The sequence below is a fragment of the Typopeltis vanoorti genome, chromosome 21 (genome assembly GCF_054136105.1).
Source record: "Typopeltis vanoorti isolate ZY-2024b chromosome 21, IOZ_Tvanoo_1.0, whole genome shotgun sequence".
Taxonomy (NCBI): Eukaryota; Metazoa; Arthropoda; class Arachnida; order Uropygi; family Thelyphonidae; genus Typopeltis; species Typopeltis vanoorti.
This window is the reverse complement of record NC_143569.1, coordinates 18715397-18736936: the sequence shown is the minus strand read 5'-3', so window position 1 is coordinate 18736936 and position 21540 is coordinate 18715397. Positions and strand designations below refer to the sequence as shown.

The 21540-nt window shown below is 36.0% G+C and overlaps 1 protein-coding gene across 2 annotated transcripts in view; it reads right to left on the bottom strand.

The window, feature by feature from the left end:
• LOC150094659 (NPC intracellular cholesterol transporter 1-like) overlaps positions 1-21540 on the bottom strand; it is a 495369-nt gene that overhangs the window by 460131 nt on the left and 13698 nt on the right. For both annotated transcript variants that reach the window (XM_090411343.1, XM_090411344.1), the window contains exon 3: positions 6647-6803. In XM_090411343.1, the coding sequence (XP_090267469.1) occupies positions 6647-6803 (157 nt within the window). The remainder of the gene's footprint in view (positions 1-6646; positions 6804-21540) is intronic.

The following is a 21540-nucleotide window of genomic DNA, read 5'->3' as shown; positions in this document are numbered from 1 at the left end:
CTTATTTACAGACAGAGATCCATTCCTGTGCCATGAATTCCAACATGTACTGCTTAAGATAGTTACCCCTTAACAATTCTAAAAATTCTCTTTCCCTTGTCTTGCATGCTTTCTCCTCTTTCCAATCTATATCCGCCCCCATTAGTTGAAAGTGCCCGTGATGAGTCTTTTTATTAATAAGAAATGTCTATGCAGTTCACCGCTTCACTGATAAAAAATGCAAAGCAAATGTAAACTACGAAACAAGTCTTCAAACGAGCATTAAAGTTTTCATTTCTATTGAACATCTTACGACGAACCATTTAGAATTTTATATTAAGGCTCTCAAACATAAAATATTTCAAAATAACAACCAGCTTTATATTAACTTTCCTACCGGCTGAGGTGGATGAAATATCCAGACCACCATAGTATCCTGCATGGATCAAAACTTCATCGGCATTCTACCTTTTATCATGCCATAGCTTCCCCACCATTAATCCTTTTATGGCTATTTTAGAGCCATTAGTGGATTAATTGTTAGTGCTTGACTTTTGTGTCACCTGTCTTTACACACACTGTTTCACTTGGAATTTCCTTTACTGTCCTAAGATATTTGACATTTTTGCCTCTAAAAATGATTTATCGTGTTTCTATCCAAAAATTGAAATGAATTTCACATGTGCGAAAATAATCAATCCTGAAATGACCATCTATCAGTCTTTGCAATGAATCTATTTAGTAATAGTAAATTTGCTGTATTTTATTCTTCAAATAAGTGCAATGGGACAGTTGCACTTGTTGTTCTTGCACTTTACTCAAAATATAGAACCAATTTTTTTCGCGAATTTTTAAATGTTTGCATTGAACATACATCACATATTTATTATTTTTAAATAATATTTATTGTAATAAATATGACCTTTTGCTTTCTTTCCTATTAAAATACCGTTATATGGATCGTCACATTTCAGTTTTAGAAACAAATTTCTTTTTGTTTTGTTTTATGAACAACAAATGATGTTACATTGCATAACTCAGTTTCGGATTGAGAGTCTTTTTAGTATCAAAAATTTATATCCAATGATGTCATTCCAGGGATTCTTTGTCCTTTTTTTTTTTTTTTTTTTGTAGGATGCACATTACAATAATATCCAGTGCATAACCACCGTAGATATGTTGAAAATATATCACAAAGGATATAATTTACAGAATGATTCAAAATTTATGCTCATTTTGAAGATTTTTTAATGCTTATGCCCCCCCCCCCCCTTTATCCTCTCCTGGAATTCGATTACATAACCACTCTTTCTACAGGTTTGAAAACGTTTCCAGATAGTATTCAAAATCTATTACTTCATTTTACCATTTTGACAAAAGAAATAAGGCAATAATATTGTTGTACCCTAAAGCTTCTAATTTTGTACCATTTCTTTGCAATCTAAAATCAGCTGTTCTACTGTCTACTGAAAGGATTTGAAATTTTAGAAATACTATGCTATATTTTCACCATGTAAAACCATTTCTATGCATACCACACAAAAGAAAGTCCAGTAGTATTATTTTTGTTTCTTTTTCTTAAAATAATCTAAATATTTTTACTTCTGCTGCTAGTTGCCATTTCTGAAGTAATCTAATTCTTAGAAATACTTGATAGTAATCCTCTTAGCTGGAGGAAAAGGTAAAGGCTTAGATTACTCTCAGTGCTATTGAGAAAGAAAAGAGTCAGAAGGGACACTAAAGTGCCTCAAGTTGTAGTACGAGATACATCAAGAATGTCGTGTTTCGTTTTAAATTGTTGATTAGTAGACATCCCAACATAGAAAAAAAATACAGACATTTCTTTTACAGGCTGATACAGTATTTATGCTAAAATAAGTTCTTAATTTATAATGATCAGTTTCATTTTTATTATCGAAAAATTATAAATTTTTTCATGCCATTATCTTGAAAAAGAGGATTTGACTTATTTTAAAAGAAAAGGAGAATATGCATAATCTTTTTTTTTGGGGGGGGGTGTGAGGGGGGGGGGGTTATAGACTTATTCAATCTGCAGATATTTCCAAATTTATTTTATAAATCGTTTGCAAGACAACTGTTACAAACGTAAATCACTTGGGGAAACATGTCCATTCATTTTAGTGTAAATAGTAGCAAAGATTTAGAGACATATAAGAAAATGTCATTATATCTGCCGTTGTTAGAACTTTTACATAAATAATTTTTTCTGACATGATTTCTCTATTAGTTATAATGTAATCAATCTACAGATTTTTTCCTTCTTGTATTCTACCATCTTATGAGCAGTGATTTCTCTTTGTACTACAAGAAAAAAAAATCAGATAACACAAGAAAAATATGGAATATTTTCTTTTTTCATTGGGTGAATTTACAATGTTCTTTCTTTGTGTTTTGAAAAGAAAGTACAAAAATGATTTTTTTTCTTACTATTTTTGCCATTATAACTATAAGAGTGATATTTTACCATTTTTCTCCCACACAAGAAAAAGAAATATGACAATAATATTGTTGATTCATCGAACTTCTGTAGCGGAAATTTTTAATACAAAACTTTGTAATTTAAATATATATATATATATATATATATATATATATATATATTATTAATTAGTTTAAATGACTGATACCGAGAGATAAAGAGGTGACATGGTTTATTTAAAAAGATACTAGTTTACTAGTTACGTTAAATGGATCAACTTCTTCAGGTATCACAATCAAAGAAATATACAAAAAATAACAGACTTAAAAATTGCATTAACAGTACTAGTACAAAAGACAATAGTACATTTTGAAAACAGTAATGTGAGCTTGAGTTCCAAATAAAAGTTGACTACGTGCTGTCGCGAGTCCACCAGTATTGAACAGAGGCAATGTGTGCGTCAGAGAGATTGAAACTCATGCTGCTATAGATATGGGATGAATCTTATGTAATTTCTCTAGATTCGACAATCTTTCTTTCAAATTCATCATAGCACACATGAATATTAGAAGTTTGTGTCCAGTCCACAATGTGTTGGGGCTTTCATCTGAGTTAACAGAAAAAAGAACGTGACTAGAGAGAGTGCTGGCTCTAGTCCTAAAAGGAAAGACATTGTAGGAAATACCTCTACAGTTCTTCCATATGTAAAAGGATGGATTTAGCAGTTTGGCCGTAGTATGGCTTTCCACAATCACATAAAATCTTGTAGACCCCCTGGAAACTGAATGGGAAAATGTTTCTCTTTAGGTTTACTAAGTATGGAGCGAAGTTTTCGAAGCGCAGAGAAGCAAGTTCTGAAGTTAAATTCCTTGAGAATTTTAGCTAGTTTTGGTGAAAGAGAGCTGATGTAAGGCAAAGAAATAAAGGCTCTGGGGGAAGAGAGATCTTCAGAAGCAGTTGAGTGACGGAGAGAAAGAAATTTATCAATCTCATTAGGAGAGAAACCATTATTAATAAAAGTCTTTTTAAGAAAAAGGAGTTAATTTTCAATTTCTGTTGATTTTGTAAGTAAAGATTTGGCCCAGTGTGCTAAGGTGAAAATAATACCAAATTTTTGCAGAGGGTAGTGATGGGAAGAAGCATGAAGGTATCTGAGGTTGTTGACACCATCTTCCCAGATGAGAAATATATAGTCTATATAACGATACCAAAATTTTGGTTTAAGGTTCGATATTGTCTCTCTCTTCATAAATGTGCCTGCTCAAGAAGTCCTCAATCTTCTTAAGAAGAAATTATCCAAAAAACTCTTTGCTTTACTCTCCCATTGTATGAAGGCAGGATACTTCAAATATGACAATAAGATCTACTTACAAAACTCAGGTCTGGCCATGTGCAGTCCACTCTCTCTGATTCTCGCAGATATATTTCTTAACGATTTTGAAGAAAAAGCTATTAACTCCTTCCCCCTTAAACCAAAATTTTGGTATTGTCATATAGACGATATATTCCTCATCTGGGAAGATGGTGTCAACAACCTCAATTTATTTTTGGACCAACTAAACAAGTTTCATGAAAAAAATCTCTTTTACCTTCGAACTGGAATCCGATAACTAACTCCCCTTTCTAGATCTGAAGGTTACCAGATGTTCTGAAAGTATTAAAATCTCAATTTTTAGAAAACCTACTCATACAGACAGATACCTTCATGCTTCTTCCCATCACTATCCTCCGCAAAAATTTGGTATTATTTTCACCTTAGCACACCGGGCCAAATCTTTACTTACAAAATCAACAGAAATTGAAAATGAACTCCTTTTTCTTAAAAAGACTTTTATTAATAATGGTTTCTCTCCTAATAAGATTGATAAATTTCTTTCTCTCTGTCACTCAACTACTTCTGAAGATCTCTCTTCCCCCAGAGCCTTTATTTATTTGCCTTACATCAGCTCTCTTTCACCAAAACTAGCTAAAATTCTCAAGAAATTTAACTTCAGAACTTGCTTCTCTACGCTTCCAAAACTTCGCTCCATACTTAGTAAACCTAAAGAGAAACATCTTCTCACTCAGTTTCCAGGAGTCTACAATATTTTATGTGATTGTGGAAAGCCATACTACGGCCAAACTGCTAAATCCATCCTTTTACATATGGAAGAACACCATAGAGATATTTCCTACAACAGGACTAGAGCCAGCGCTCTCTCTAGCCACGTTCTTTTTTCCGTTAACTCAGATGAAGGCTGCCAACACATTGTGGACTGGACACAAACTTCTAATATCCATGTGTGCTATGATGAACTTGAAAGAAAGATTGTCGAACTTAGAGAAATTACATTAGATTCTTCCCATATCAATAACAGCCTAAGTTTATACAATCTCTCTGACGTACACTTTGCTTCTGTTCAATACTGGTGGACTCGCAACAGCACGTAGTCAACTTTTATTTGGAACTCAAGCTCGCATTACTGTTTTCAAAATGTACTACTGCCTTTTGTACTAGTACTGTTAATGCAATTTTTAAGTCTCTGTTTTTTTTGTATATTTCTTTGATTGTGATACCTGAAGAAGTTGATCCATTCAATGTAACTAGTAAACTAGTAGTATCTTTTTAAATAAACCATGTCACCTCTTTATCTCTCGGTATCAGTCATTTAAACTAATCAATAATATTTTCTACTGAGTAAAAATGAACAATCACAATATATATATATATTATAAAAATGGAAAATATCTGAACTAGCAGAAAATATATACTTTTTTTTTTTAAATTAAGGGGATATTAATTCCCACATTGTTTTAAAACCGAATAAGAAACTCAAAGATTGGAATCAAGGAGTTTCATGCCGAATATAGTAACTATAAACATATCGGCGACAACGAGCGTAAGCTAAAGCACATAGTACAAACTTGGGCAACTCGTGGCAAAGGTGGGGGAAGTTCTGATCGCTATTCTTAGTATTTTCCATTATGTAAAACCCATCTCTTAGGAGATGTATGATGCTATACACTATGATGGGAGGTCACTACCCAGACCGGTTTCGATTTTTATTGAGATCTCATCAGTGAGTAGTTAGACCAAAGTATAATATAATACTACGGGTATAGCGAAAAGAACTTATATATTCTGCTATACGAGTTGTCAAAAAAGGTGCAGCCATAAATTATTTAAAATGTAAAAAGCCAATAGGCTTCATTTCGGCGATGTAAACATTATTTCAATTAAGGGGATATTAATTCCACATTGTTTTAAAACCGAATAAGAAACTTTGATTCCAATCTTTGAGTTTCTTATTTGGTTTTAAAACAATGTGGGAATTAATATCCCCTTAATTTAAATAATGTTTACATCACCGAAATGAATCCTATTGGCTCTTTACATATTAAATATATCCATATCAATTTAAATCATAACCATTAATTTCATTTTGTAATCACAAATTATACGGGGAAACCAAGAAGGTGAAAGTGCAAAGAACAGTAGATTACAATATAAAGAAAAAAAAATTAGCGATATGATTAAAGAATTTCATGTTATTCTCTATAAAGCAAAGTCGCTCAAGCATGTCCTTCAAGAAATCCGTTTAGTATTCTTCAAAACATGATTTTGAACAAAAATATAACATAATCTCGAACATCGTCAGCCGTTTTTTTTAAATAATATTTCAAATAATTATCGTGAATTAATTTCTTCGAGAACATGTTTTGTTCTCAAAGAATGAAAATGTTTTGTAAAGTACACAATTAAAAAAAATTAGCAAAAAATAAAAAAAAATTAAATTGGTTTTTCAAGGTAAGGCAATATTTAAGTGCAGAAACTATGTAAGGATCTTTATTGTGTCCAGGCATTAAAATTGCTTTGTACAATAAAAAGAGAAAATAAAAATAATTTCTATATTTTAGTTTATCCAATATAACTAAGATTCAGTTATCCAGCATAGAACGAGGAACCGCATTTCTTGTTATAAGCAACTGAGAACCAGCTATGAGCGTGAGATAATCTGATTAAATGTTCTCTTCAGAGTGAGGGATTATCACACCTTTTAATGGACATGCCAGCCGGATTGCACTTCTTATCCATGTTCCTTCAATAGATAGCATGTATCGTATCCAGATTTAGCTGGACGTCTATAGATGTCCTGGCAGGTTGGGAGGTTAAAATGTGAAGTTCAGTTACTATAAAAAAATTAAAAAGGTGTTACAAATATATTTGCACTCTTATTATATCATTACCTTCAAATAAATTAGGACATATTTTTTTCAGGAGGAGTGTACGATTTTCTTCAAGTGCTTTAGGCAAACCTTCATAAATGCAAGGAACGCTACCAGAATGTTTTTCATTGCAAGTGATACCATACATCACACATTGTCCATCAGAAGTTACCACAACCTGAAAACAGATTAAAATATAGCTTTTTTTTTTTTTTTTTTTTTGCTTGATCATAATTTCTTGACAAAAAAAAAAAAGTTCTTAATTTTAACTTCTTATCTAAACAAGAGCAAAAAAAAAAAAAAAAAACATTGCACATGAAGTATCTTCATAACTAGGCTATTTGTATATATAGAGGAACTTCACATCAATTTGCCTCAGTATAGTATAGTATAATTTGCCTCACACATAATGCACACTATATCTTTTGAATGTGTATTCTGAAATACATTCTGGGAATGGCCACTTTCCTGATTGGTTTGACAACTGGGATTACATCAGCAACCCCATATCAATGCAGAAGTCAATTTCCACATACAAGTAGCAAAATGGTATATCACTATATTATAAAAATATCCTGTATGAGAGACAACTATACAACTATCTCTCATCAGCAGTATTTAAAACGGTGATACAACATTTTGCTACTTATATATGGAAATTAAGACCTGCACTGATTTAGTTCTTAGTATTTCCACAGGTCTATCTCCCAAATGATGAGACCTCAATAAATTTAAACTGGTCTATGAAGCAACCCCTCCTATATGCCAAGGAATGTGCTCTGCATTGTGTGTGGCAAACTGGTGTTAAGTCAATTGCCTCGATACACAAGTAACCTATATTTTGGAGGATACTTCACATGCAAACTTTTGTTTGCTCATGCTTGGATGAAGGAAAAAAAAACAAAAATATAATTTCTCAAGTAAAACTTACAGATACAAAGTAGGTTTCATAAACTCAGACCCAAAATTTCAAAACCTAGAAATGCAGAGGTAAGAGTATACATACATACATACATACACACACACAGAGATACATGTAGGCTAAAATAATCTCTACAAAATCAAAGATAAGAGAGTTATAAATAACATTTTTGTGCATAAACGCTAATAATTTCACCTCCTGAAATAATGTCCTATCAATGCTAATCCTCCGTTTTTAGATACCATTCAAACCGTTCAATAATTAACTGAAATTTCTCCACATCAATGATTATCTCTTAATACAATATCTAAGAGCTCTCTCTCTCTCTTCCAAGCACAATTATTCTCAATTACATTGAGATTATCAAAACAATGTAATCAAATTTGATATTTCTATATTTTTGCTATATAAGCATCTTTCAAACAATTTCATTTGGGGTGTTGCATATAATGCAATACCATATATTTAACTTGTCAATGATGGTGCTTCACCAATATCTTTCTATTGACATGAGAGTTGGTTATACTTTCTCTAGTCTGCTATTCTACCCTACCCTAATTTACGCTCACACGTAAACCTACACATTTTACCGTGTAGGTATCCAGAACAGAAATCCTATGGAATGGGCTGGTTACTCCTTATTCCTAGAGGTGTCCTATGTCTGTAGAAGTGTGTTCATGGGGCCAATTTGCCTGTTCTAGGGGCAAAAAACTCGGGTTTCCAAGTGATCCCCCCCCCCACCTCCATACAAGGCCAGCTAATTCACCTTTAATCGAAAGAGACCAGATAAAGACTCCTCACATCACTGACAGGAATCGAACCCAGGTCTTTTCGACCACAGGGCTTCATCTATACTGAATGAGCTACGGAGGCTCTAGTCTACTCTATCCTATTTTATTTAAATCCAAAATATACACATCCTTTTTCATGGACACTTATTTATACTTGCTATGTAATCCTGCATACCTTCTCACAGCAATTTTGTAAGAATGATCGTATTTTTCATCATAGGTTTCAGGGAAATCTAAAATGTAGAATAACCTCTTCTGTGCAGATAAAATTAGAAATCGTCATCCACGTTGTGATCATCCATCTCCTTAGGTGCATATATGATGCACAGGGCTAACCACCTTATCCTAGAAGCAGTCGCTGCTTCGAATTGTAATAGGTCATGTCTAATGATAGCATAACGGGTCACCCTAATATGTGAAAGGAGGAGGAGCATATTCGGTCAGTCGATAGATTTTTTTTTTTTTAAATAAAATTTACTACATTACAGAAATATTTTACCCTATATTAAACCACAAACAGAAATGCCAAATAGAAACTATCTGTTATGTTGACTAGTTCCATGAAATGCTTGTTTCACTTCATCAGGAAATAACAGGAATAAACTAAAAAAATAATAAGAATAATAAAAATAACACAAACATCTCTAATAACATTCAAGTTTTGTTAGCGAAATAATCTTCTATTTTATCTATGACTTATTGTATATTATATAGGAGAATCACTGCTGATTTATAGTCTTGGTTTGTTTGTTCTTTTGATTGTTTTGGAGGTTGAAATAAAAATTTTTTGATGTTCTGTTGTAGCCATTTTCTGGAAGGACTGAAATAAGATACTGTAACTTCTGTAAGTACTGGTTTCTTTTATCTATGTTGATGGAATTTTCTAAGCTCCATTGTACAAAGAATGGATTATGCTCTTTTTTTTTTGCAATGGATGGTGAAGAAGTTGTGTGTTGGATTTCTATACACTAAGAAGTTGAATGTGTTTTGTTCGGAAACCTAACTAGTGTATCAAAAAATAGTAAAGACTTGTTTCTAATTTAACAGTGAATTTAATTCAAGGATGAATGTTGTTCAAGTAGGTAACAAATATCAGGTAAGAGTGCTGGAGGGCCATTTTTTTCAAACCACACTATGAATAGGTCAGCTAACAACACAGAGAGAGCCAATTGCTAATCTTTTCTATGCAAAATTATCTTCTTCAAATTTGAAAAAAGTACTATTGATGCAAATGTTTAAAGAGATCCACTTAAACTCCACCTAACAACCAAGTTGAACCTCAGCCAAGCACAACCATAGGCAGGTCTGCCACCATGTCAAGCCTTCACTCAGCAAAGCATCAGACAAACTGCCAGAGTGCATGTGCCCAGCATTCTTTTTGGCAACCAGGCAGAAACTTGAGTGAGAGAGAGAAAATCTCTCATTTAGACCAGTTTCGAACTTTACTGAAGTATGTTTAAGTGCAGCGATACCTCTCCAAAAATTTGTGCAATCCCTCAGATCAAACAATGAGTAACTCGAAGGATCATTTAACTCGCTACTCAGTGGTGGCTATGACCAGTGGCAGGCCCATCCCACCACCAAGCAGAACTGCTCATATCTCAGGAAAAAGCATCCACTTCAGTAAATTTTAACAAAACATCCATGCAAAACCACATCAGTGGGAGTCAGACCTGGAAGAGATACCAAGGTTGAAGTAATGTAGAAGTCATATTTCCCATATATAAGTAGTGAAAGGTTTGAACTTTACTGAGGTATGGTTAAGTGCAAGGATACCTCTCAAAAACTCATACGATCCCTCATATCACCCAACAATGAGTGATCCAATGGATCATATAACTCAGTGGCAGGCCCATCCCACCACCAAGCAGAGCTGCTCATATCTCAGGAAAAAGCATCCACTTCAGTAAATTTTAACAAAACATCCATGCAAAACCACATCAGTGGGAGTCAGACCTGGAAGACATACCAAGGTTGAAGTAATGTAGAAGTCATATTTCCCATATATAAGTAGTGAAAGGTTTGAACTTTACTGAGGTATGGTTAAGTGCAAGGATACCTCTCAAAAACTCATACGATCCCTCATATCACCCAACAATGAGTGATCCAATGGATCATATAACTCAGTGGCAGGCCCATCCCACCACCAAGCAGAGCTGCTCATATCTCAGGAAAAAGCATCCACTTCAGTAAATTTTAACAAAACATCCATGCAAAACCACATCAGTGGGAGTCAGACCTGGAAGAGATACCAAGGTTGAAGTAATGTAGAAGTCATATTTCCCATATATAAGTAGTGAAAGGTTTGAACTTTACTGAGGTATGGTTAAGTGCAAGGATACCTCTCAAAAACTCATACGATCCCTCATATCACCCAACAATGAGTGATCCAATGGATCATATAACTCAGTGGCAGGCCCATCCCACCACCAAGCAGAGCTGCTCATATCTCAGGAAAAAGCATCCACTTCAGTAAATTTTAACAAAACATCCATGCAAAACCACATCAGTGGGAGTCAGACCTGGAAGAGATACCAAGGTTGAAGTAATGTAGAAGTCATATTTCCCATATATAAGTAGTGAAAGGTTTGAACTTTACTGAGGTATGGTTAAGTGCAAGGATACCTCTCAAAAACTCATACGATCCCTCATATCACCCAACAATGAGTGATCCAATGGATCATATAACTCAGTGGCAGGCCCATCCCACCACCAAGCAGAGCTGCTCATATCTCAGGAAAAAGCATCCACTTCAGTAAATTTTAACAAAACATCCATGCAAAATCACATCAGTGGGAGTCAGACCTGGAAGAGATACCAAGGTTGAAGTAATGTAGAAGTCATATTTCCCATATATAAGTAGTGAAAGGTTTGAACTTTACTGAGGTATGGTTAAGTGCAAGGATACCTCTCAAAAACTCATACGATCCCTCATATCACCCAACAATGAGTGATCCAATGGATCATATAACTCAGTGGCAGGCCCATCCCACCACCAAGCAGAGCTGCTCATATCTCAGGAAAAAGCATCCACTTCAGTAAATTTTAACAAAACATCCATGCAAAACCACATCAGTGGGAGTCAGACCTGGAAGAGATACCAAGGTTGAAGTAATGTAGAAGTCATATTTCCCATATATAAGTAGTGAAAGGTTTGAACTTTACTGAGGTATGGTTAAGTGCAAGGATACCTCTCAAAAACTCATACGATCCCTCATATCACCCAACAATGAGTGATCCAATGGATCATATAACTCAGTGGCAGGCCCATCCCACCACCAAGCAGAGCTGCTCATATCTCAGGAAAAAGCATCCACTTCAGTAAATTTTAACAAAACATCCATGCAAAATCACATCAGTGGGAGTCAGACCTGGAAGAGATACCAAGGTTGAAGTAATGTAAAGTCATATTTCCCATATATAAGTATTCCCATATTTCCCATATATTTGAACTTTACTGAGGTATGGTTAAGTGCACGGATACCTCTCAAAAACTCATGCGATCTCTCATATCACCCAACAATGAGTGATCCAATGGATCATATAACTCAGTGACAAGCTCACCTCACCACCAAGCAGAGATGCTCATATCTCAGGGAAAAGCATCCACTTCAGCAGTACCACCTCCATGGAAACCATTTCAGCAAATTTCTCTTCTGGGTCTGGCTGATAAACTTTTGTGCTGAAGAAGGAAATTCGCTGAAGTGGGAGCATGACTTGGAAGAGATACCAAGGTTGATGTACTGTAGAAGTCATATTTCCCATATACAAGTAGTGAAAAGGTGTATCACCTTATTATTAAAATACTCTAAAAAGACTGTTGAAAAATGTTGAAAGATTTTTCACTTGATTATACTATAAATTATATAAATTAAATTATACTATAAAATAGATTGATGTGAAGTCATTAGCCTCAGTACACAAGTAGTCCAGTGATGATATACTTCATGTGCAAACCTTGTTTGCTTACGCTTGGATAAATGATTAAACAAAGAATATAATTTCTTGGCATTTTAATTTATAGTATAACCAAGTGAAAAAACTTTTGACATCTATCTCTAATCCAAAATATTTTAATAAAAAGATGGTTCACCATTTCACTAGTATATGAGAAATATATGACGTCTACATTACTTCAAATTTGGTATCCTTACCTAGCAGCAATCTTGACTGCCTCACTAGCCACCACGCTCCATGAATGCAGTAAAACCAGTCCATCACCATCTTCGACAAAGAGATTCCTGCAAGGAACCCATTCCATTCTGACAGCCCTCAGTCATGAATGAAAACAAAATCCAAACATCCAACCAAACACCCTCCTGATGGCTGCCCGGAATGCCAACGGTCTTGCCAACAAAATACTGGAATAACAAGAGTTCGCACATAGACGCAATCCTGACATAATTTTAATCAACAAAATGCACCTCCAACCTGCAAATAAGAGGGGGAGGTACTGCCATCTATATCAAAACCTAAAAGTACAATGCCATAACCAACCCACAAACCATCAACCTGGAGGTAACCAGCATAGAGGTGCACACAAACAATGCTGGTGGACTCAAAGATATATGCAGCCTATAGCTCACCAAGCAAACCCCCTACTGATGTCAGACTTGGATGCCATTCTCAGCTCCACAGACTCCACCATCATAGCAGGAGACAAACACCAAGCACACAGTATGGTTCAGCTCCGCTATCAACAGAAACGGTCGCACGCTAAACAACTATACAACACAACTCAGTTGTAGCAGCAGGACTCGCCGAATCCACTCCTCACAGTCCTCATGGCAGATCAAATGTGCTAGACAGTTATCTTCAGAACATCAGATATCAGTATCAACTAGAGATGATCAATGAGCTATCGTCAGACCATAATCCCATCCCGCTTAAACTCAGCACCCAAGATCAACCCCCCCCACACTTCTTCGTAGCATGGGACAAGCTATCTAAAAATTCTCCCAGAACACATCTGCCCAGCACCCACAAAAAAGAGATAGATGAAGCTGTGAATAACTTAACAAATGAAATCAACAAAGTGCTACTAGCAGCAGTCGCCAAAACTACAATCACCCACACGACCAGCCGGCTTCCAGAGGACATCATGGACCTAATTAGAACAAAAAATAAGTCCAGAAAGAGATACCACAACAAAAGAGCCCCAAAAGACAAAAATCCTAAACAACATGAATAGTCAAGTCAGAGAAGCAGTTCAAAACCACAGAAATCAGGAATGGGAAAACAAGCTAACAGCACTTGACCCAGAGGATCATACAATCTGGAAATTCCTGAGAACCCTTCGTACCAAACATAAGTCATTCCCCCATGCAGGCCAAACACGGTATTGCACACACTGATATGGAAAAAGCCGAAGCTCTCGTGGACAATCTGGAAAAACAATGTAGACTATCATATGAAAAGAAGCATTAACCTCATCTATAAAGGTCATCAACAGGTTAAACGCACCTTAAGGCTGTCCAAGGACAACTCAGAACGCATCACCCCCAACTACTCCAGCAGAAATAATGAACATCATAAAGCACCTAACAATAAAAAAGCCCCAGGTCCAGATGGCATCACCAACAAAATTATAATGCTGCTTTCACGAAAGGCTATAGTGCACCTAGTCAACATAAAAACACAATATTAAGAATGCAGAACTTTCATAGAAAATGCCAGAGAAAATTGCCAACATCACACCCATAAAGAAGCCGGGCAGTGTCCCCCAAAGTTACTGCACCAGTGTGCATATTCCAAGACATCACTAAGGCCTTTGACAAGATCTGGCACTAAGGCCAGGCCTTCTCTATAAATTCATGAAAGCAAATATGCCAATAAATCTAATAAGATTAATAAAAACATACCGCTGCGAAGGAACCATGCAGGTAAAAATCAATGGAACAGTCTCAACCAGGTGCAAAATCCTAGCAGGAGTTCCACAGGGCTCCCTCCTGGCCTCACTACTGTTTGTGGTCTACATCGCAGACTTCCCACAAAATTTGAGGACAACCATCACAACCCTATATACAAACAACACAGCAATTCTAGCAAGATCTCTCTCTATCCCCACCTGTCAATCTAACGACACTAAGGCAGTTTCACTACACTGGTCTCTGACTGCAGGATCTAATTCCCCCCCCCCCCCCCAAAAAAAAAAAACATGCATACTATTCTCCAGAAGAAATGCCTCCAATGATAACATCCAGCTCTTCGGAGAAAAGATTCCATGGCAAAAAGAAATCAAATATCTCGGAGCAACTCAACAAAAAACTCTGATTTAACAGTCACATCAAACTCACATCCAAAACCATAACTCAACTCTACCCCCATGATCAAATCCACAGCAAACTAGATACATAAAACAAGCTACTATTATACCAGATGGTGATATGCCCTGTAATCACATACGCCTCCCTATCCCCAGCATGGAGCTCTACCTCAAAATCAAACATTCTAAAATTGCAGCAAACACAGAATACATGCCTGCAGATGATACTGAATGCTCCATGGATTATTAGAAACACCCAGATCCACCGAGAGACCAGCATCCCATAATCTTTCCGCTCCTTCATGACCTAACTGAAAAATTCTCAAAAGGCAAGCATGGCACCCAAACCCACTAGTCAGACAAGCTGCCAACTACAATGAATCACAAAAGACTACTACTGCAAACACAAAAGACCAAGACAATCCTACTCCCAGTTAAACACAACTAATTCCACTGTCCCCCAAAGGACAAGCATAAAGATCACAACCCCCCTCCCCACCCCCAAGTTTCCTTACACAGATAAAGGGAAATATGAAAAGCATAACTGTTTCATGCATCTAGTCAGTAATGTTGTTGTAAACTTGGTATCCATTCTGTCTCTCTCTGATGACATTTTGATGATGTTTTTCTTTGGGTTTACTTGCTTCCTGGGGAGCAAAGAGGCTCTGCTTGGTGGAGAGTTTTTTTCCAGTCAATGAGTGGAGCCACTGCTGAGTTTCCTGTTCTGAAGTCATTCAGGTCAGGAGTAATAAGTTTCAGTGAACTTGTAGATCACTCAGTTTTTGAAGAGATTTTCCTGCACTTTAACATAACACAAAGGTCAAAACTGTCTGGAGATAGTGGCCCTTCTCATAATCCATAGCATTATACATATCTAAAAAGGGGAGTGTTTTGCATTATGAGATGCTCAGGCAATTGATGTGAAGTCATTAGCTTCAATATACAAATAGTCTTGAAGCTATTTCAGATGCAAATTTTGCTTGCTTACACTTGGATAAAAGATTAAACCCAAAATATACTTTCTTGGCATGTTTAATTCATAGTGTAATCAAGTGAAAAAAAACTTTCAACATCTGAGTCAAATTATTATGTTAGTATACATGAATGCTACAGTGAAAAAAGTCATGATTTTTTCAGAATCTTTTCTATGCTCACTGAATGTTCACATTTTTTTGTAACATGATAATCATAAATAAACATAAAAGAAATAAACACAGATTGATTTTTTATTTTCATTTAACCTTGAAGGTTAAAATAATCAAGTTCCTACCTTGGATTTTTCCCTTCTGTTCTTAGCATGCAGAACAGTTTATTTTTTTTTTTTATTCTCTCTCCACAGTATGACACTTTTCATGGTCACCTCTTTATAAAATCGAGAAGTGACCACTAGTAAAATTGTGCTAGTTGTATGGTTACTTTTAGAATAAAATGTATTTTTACTGATATGACAGAACAGGTGATGAAATGTTTATCACATGTTCCTTGCTTTGTATATGTAAACATGCTTTCAAAATAAACATACGTGTTCTTAATATTATGATTTTTGATTTATTAGGTATGGATAAGTTGGAAAAATATCATTAAATACTTCTTTCAACTTAAATATTCATCAAACATGAAATCCTGGTTCCTGACTTTGCTCATGCCTTTTCAGCCAAAGGCAGTTTAGCCAGTCTTAAATGAAAGTGTAAGACACTCTCCCCTTTCCAGACAACTTGGAAAAATAAAAGTTTTTAGAAGAAAGAACCCCCACTAAAAACTGGTTGAAGAAAAAATGAAATTAACATGAAATTGAAAATGAAACTGCCAGCCTGGTTGGCTGAGTGGTTAGTGTATCTGCTCTCCAGCCAAAAGGCTGCAGGTTCGAATCCCACCGTGGGCTTGGATGTTTGCGATTGTCTGTAAAAATACTAGTGGTAGTGGTGGGCTGTAGATGGCATCGGTGTAGTTGTGGGTGGTGGAGATAAAGAGGTGTAGATTAGATGCCTCCGTCGATGAGTCTTTGGTCTCCCTGGAGGTGTCAAGTAATAACAACAACAACATATTATATCACTTGCATACCTATAAAAAAAAATTTAAAAAAATGCCTTCAATATTTTTTTATGCAACTCCTACCCACGAAAGGTTATAAACCTATGGTACATTAAAACCATACATAGGCTAAAGGATTTGTCCATTTTATTACTTCATAATGTTCTGTATTTTTTAAATTACATTTTTACCTAACTAATCCCAAAATCCATATATTGCTTTAACAAAAAAATGGAATTACTTGGTTCTTACAAAAAAGTGCCTCTCCTAACACTTTATCATCAAATTCCTAACATGCACCCTCAAGGGATGTACAGGATATGATTACGATATGAAAAATTTACATCATTACTAACTTCCTATCTACAATTTTCCTCCAGATCAATCTGTTATGTGTCAAGATTCCGACATTGTCAGAACTCTAATTTCTATCTTCTAAGGCACTTTTTTACCGTATCAGTCCACCTATATCTTGGTCTTCCTCTAGGGTCTTTATTCTACCAACCTAGCTGGGAACACTTGTTTTGCTAATCTTTCCTCTCCCATTCTGTTTAAGTGACCAAACCACCTGAGATTAGCTCTGCTAACACATTCCTGGATGCTGACAATGTCAAGTTCTTTCCAAATATCCTCATTTTTAATATGATATTGCCATTGATGCCATCTTTCACACCCCTAATCTTTCTCAGGATTTCAGATCTGCAGTCTCTAGTCTTTGGTCAAGTGTTTTACTTCTGACACAGCTCTTAGATCCATAAGTTTGGATCTGAAATAACAGCTAAATGGGTTGATAACAGCAGTATTCTCTGTGGTTATCAGCATGGGTTTGTTAAGGGGAGATCATGTTTCACTAACCTACTTATGTACTATAACAAGGAAGAGGAGATACATATACAGTGGTGTACTTGGATTTTGCAAAGGCTTTTGATAGACTGCCACATGATACGCTCTTAAATAAATTGAAACAGATGGGACTCGATAACAGACTCTGTGTTGGATCAGTGACTTGCTGTCGGATAGGTATCAGAAAGTTGTATATGAGGAGCAGTATCTTGAAAGAGAAAGGTCACCAACGGTGTGCTGCAGGGATCAGTTTTGGGGTAATTGTTGTTCAATTTGTATGTTAATGATATTGGGTTGGGTTTAACTAGTGATATCCAGCTGTTTGCAGATGATGTAAAACTGGGGAGAGCAATTGCAGTCAGGCTGATGTTAATGCCTCACAAGAGGACTTGAATAGATTGCATGAATGGGCAGGTAAGTGGAACTGTCAGGTGTAAGGGTTTGAGATTTGGTAAACAATGATGGAATACAAAATATACACTTGGTGGAAAAACTTTAACAGAAGTAGAGGAGATCAGAGATCTAGGAGTGATGGCAGACAAGGACCTGAAATTCAGTGGCCACATTGCACAAGTTGTGAAGACATCGCATTGAATAATGGCAATGATGCGGAGAACCCTGACATGCAGAAACAGAGAGTTCATGATTGTATAAGGCTTTGATCAGGCCTCATATGGATTATTGTGCACAGATTTGGTTGCCAGCTTTTCATGGTGACGAGGATATGTTAGAAAGGGTACAGAGAAGATTCACAAAGGTAGTCAGTGGTTTTGGTGCAAAGCCTTGTGAATAGGAAGAAAGGGGAGAGGATATGATTGAGACATAAGCTGGTGAAGGGTTGTTATCAGGTAGACATGGAAGAAATTTTTCATAGAATTGGAGAGGGGAGTAGAACAAGAGGCCATTGCTGGAAATTGTATAAGGAGGGTGTGAGAAGTAGATTCTTTGCATGGAGGGTGGTTGGTAAGTGGAATGCATTGCCTGAGTGTGTTGTAGATGTGGACGACACATTGATCAGTTTAAGATGTGGTTGGATGAGCATTATATGCAACAGTGAGTCTCTGACTCCATGGAAGTCAAATGTTGATAACAATAATAATAAGTTAAAATTGGTTTGAACAGTGTTTTGTACACAGCTAATTTAGTGTTTTGACTAATTTCTCTCTTATTCCATATAAATTTATTCAGTTGACTTCTTACCATACTAGCTTTGTTGATTCTGTTGTCTATTTCCATATTTAATTTACCATCTTAACTAAAAATTGTACCGAGTAGCTGAAATGTTTTACTTGTTCTATAGGTTCTCCATTTACAATGCTTCTGTTTTCATTGTCTGTCTTCTTAATGCCAACCTTCATACCATATTTATTACAACAGTTATTCAATTTAGTCAGGGAATCTTGCAGACTTCTAGCAGATTTATTTAGAAGTACAACATCATCTGCATAAAGTAAAGAACTGAAATTAACATCACCAATTTTGATCTCAGATTTAATACCACTTTCCATCATAATATGATCAATATAGATAGTGAATAACAGAGGGGATAATGTACATTCTTGACTGACACCAGACTTAACATCAAACCATCTTCCAGTATTTCTTCAATTCTAACTTTTGTAAGTTTGCTGACTTACAACTCAAATAAACACTAAGTATTGCTTGATATAATGCCCCACTGACACCATACAACTGTAGAGTTTTGAATAGCTTCACTCTTGGCACCATGTTATGTCTTTTCCAGATCTATGAAACTTAATCTAGATCTCTGTTATATTCCCATGATTTCTCAACAATTTGTCGTAAATTGAAAATCTGACCCTGACAGCTTCTATCTGGCCTTAATCCAGCTTGTTCTTCACCAAGCTTCCCTTCCACAATCCTTCTCAACTGTTTCTCAAGTATACTTGTATAAATCTTAGCAGGAAACTCAGTACAGAAATACTCTAATTCTCACATTTAGTTTTATTTCCCTTTTTATATATGGGTACTATGAGAGCTCTACTCCAATCATCTGGAATTTGTCCCTCTCTCCAGGTATTACAGTGGCTGCACTGCATAATTCAGTGCAGCCACTGTAAGACTTTTATACCTCCATACTTCAGTATTTCTGGTCAAATATCATTGACCCCTGCTGCCTTTCCACATTTCAAGCCTTTGATGGCTTTTTCTAATTCAAGTATGGATATATATTCCTGACTGCATGCCTGTTTAGTGTTTTTTACCACTGTGCTGTCATCACTGCTTGTTTCATTTAGCAATTTTTCGAAATAATTACTCCATACTTCAAGGATATCTTTTTCTCCTGTGTTCATGTCATCTTTATCATCTCTAACTCCTTTTATAGCACTCTATCCTCCATTTCTAACCTTCTTCAACAATCTCCAGAACATTTTGCCACCTTCTTGATATTTATTGTCTATATTCTTTAAAAAGTCCTCCATGACTTTTGTTTAGATAGTTTTACACAGAGTTTAACATTCTTGCATTTGTCTCTGTATTCTCTAAGAGCAAAAGCTGACTTATTTGCCAGGAACTTTTGATATGCTTTCTTCTTTTCCTTCACTGCCTCTAACTTCCTGTGTCCACCATGGAGTTCTGATTTTTCTATCCTTGCAGACAACCTCACCACATGCCTCTCTGGCTGAATCAATCATTTTCTTCAAGGTTTGGTTGCTGTTCTCACACTCTTTCATTTTTTCTTCAATAATCTTTGTGCATTTTAGTCTACAGTTCACATCTGAGAGCTGCTCAATTTTTATTCGCTTTAAAATTTTCTTACATGTTATTCTTTTCAATATGAAATTCAATTTTATCCTGCTCAAAACTAAATAGTGATAGCTTCCAATTTCAAATCCTCTGTACACTCTGGTGTCCTGCACCAGGGAGAAAACATCACTATCAACAATAGCATAGTCAATGAGATTTTTTTTATTCCTTGCCTCTTCTCTCCATGTGAATATGTGCACATTTTTATGTTGGAACATGGTGTTAGTAATAACCATGTCCATGTCCTGAGCAGAAATCCAACAGGTATTTGCCATTATTATTAGCTTTTCTCCAAATTTTCCAAAAATATTTTTGTATGTCTGACAATCATTTCCTACTCTGCTATTTAGATCCCCAACAAGGACCAACTTTTCATTTTTCATTTTGTCAGTTGCTTTCTCTAAAGCCTCAAAAATATTCCTCCACTTCTACCTTAGCAGAACCTTCTGTGGGACCATAGGCACAAATAAGTCTCATTGTTCAGTTGCCCACATCACTATACTTGAGACTGCCTGCCATTCAAGAAGATTAGCCTCGTATTTAGTGTTGATTACTATGGCTACTCCTTTTCCTTGCTTGTCATTGCCTGAATATAACATTTTGTATTTATTGCTCAGAAAGATCTCACCAGTTTTGGTCTTTTTTGTTTCCGTCACCCTTATTATGTTGATCTGGTACTTATCTAATTCTTCAGCTAGCTCCATTTCTTTGCCATTCAGGCTTCTTATGTTGATAGTACCGATCTTTAACTCTGGTGATGTTGAGTTGGGATGTGTTTTCAGATTTGTTCCACTAGCTGACTTTTCGCTGTTCGCCCTGGTTCCCTGGCGAAAACAACGGGGGCCTTGTTTAACCGGGCGACTCCCCAGCCGGCATGAAATTTTGTCATGTTGTACCATCATTTTCTATATTGGTTTAACCAATAAGAATACAATTTGGTTGGCTAAATCCCAAATTGCCAGCCCATCCTCGTTCGTTCAGTATCAAAGTAGATACCCAACAGGGTGCACCACGAGAAGGTGAGGATTGGAGATTAGGTCAGAAGCCCTGGTCGGTTCTCTGCATCCCTTTAAAGGCTATGTGGAGGTCTCCTCTCAGTTATACAGCTTTGACCCTTAAGCTCCCCAGGTATGATAGTCAGCGTATAATAATAATACTGGCCTCATGGGATAGACACAGATACATTTTTAGCATATCTGAACAGCCAACTTTGTGATTGGTTTCTTAGCAATATTAATTTTTGTTAATTTCTTTCATGAGAGCAGTATTATTCATTTAATTTTTGGTAGCAGCA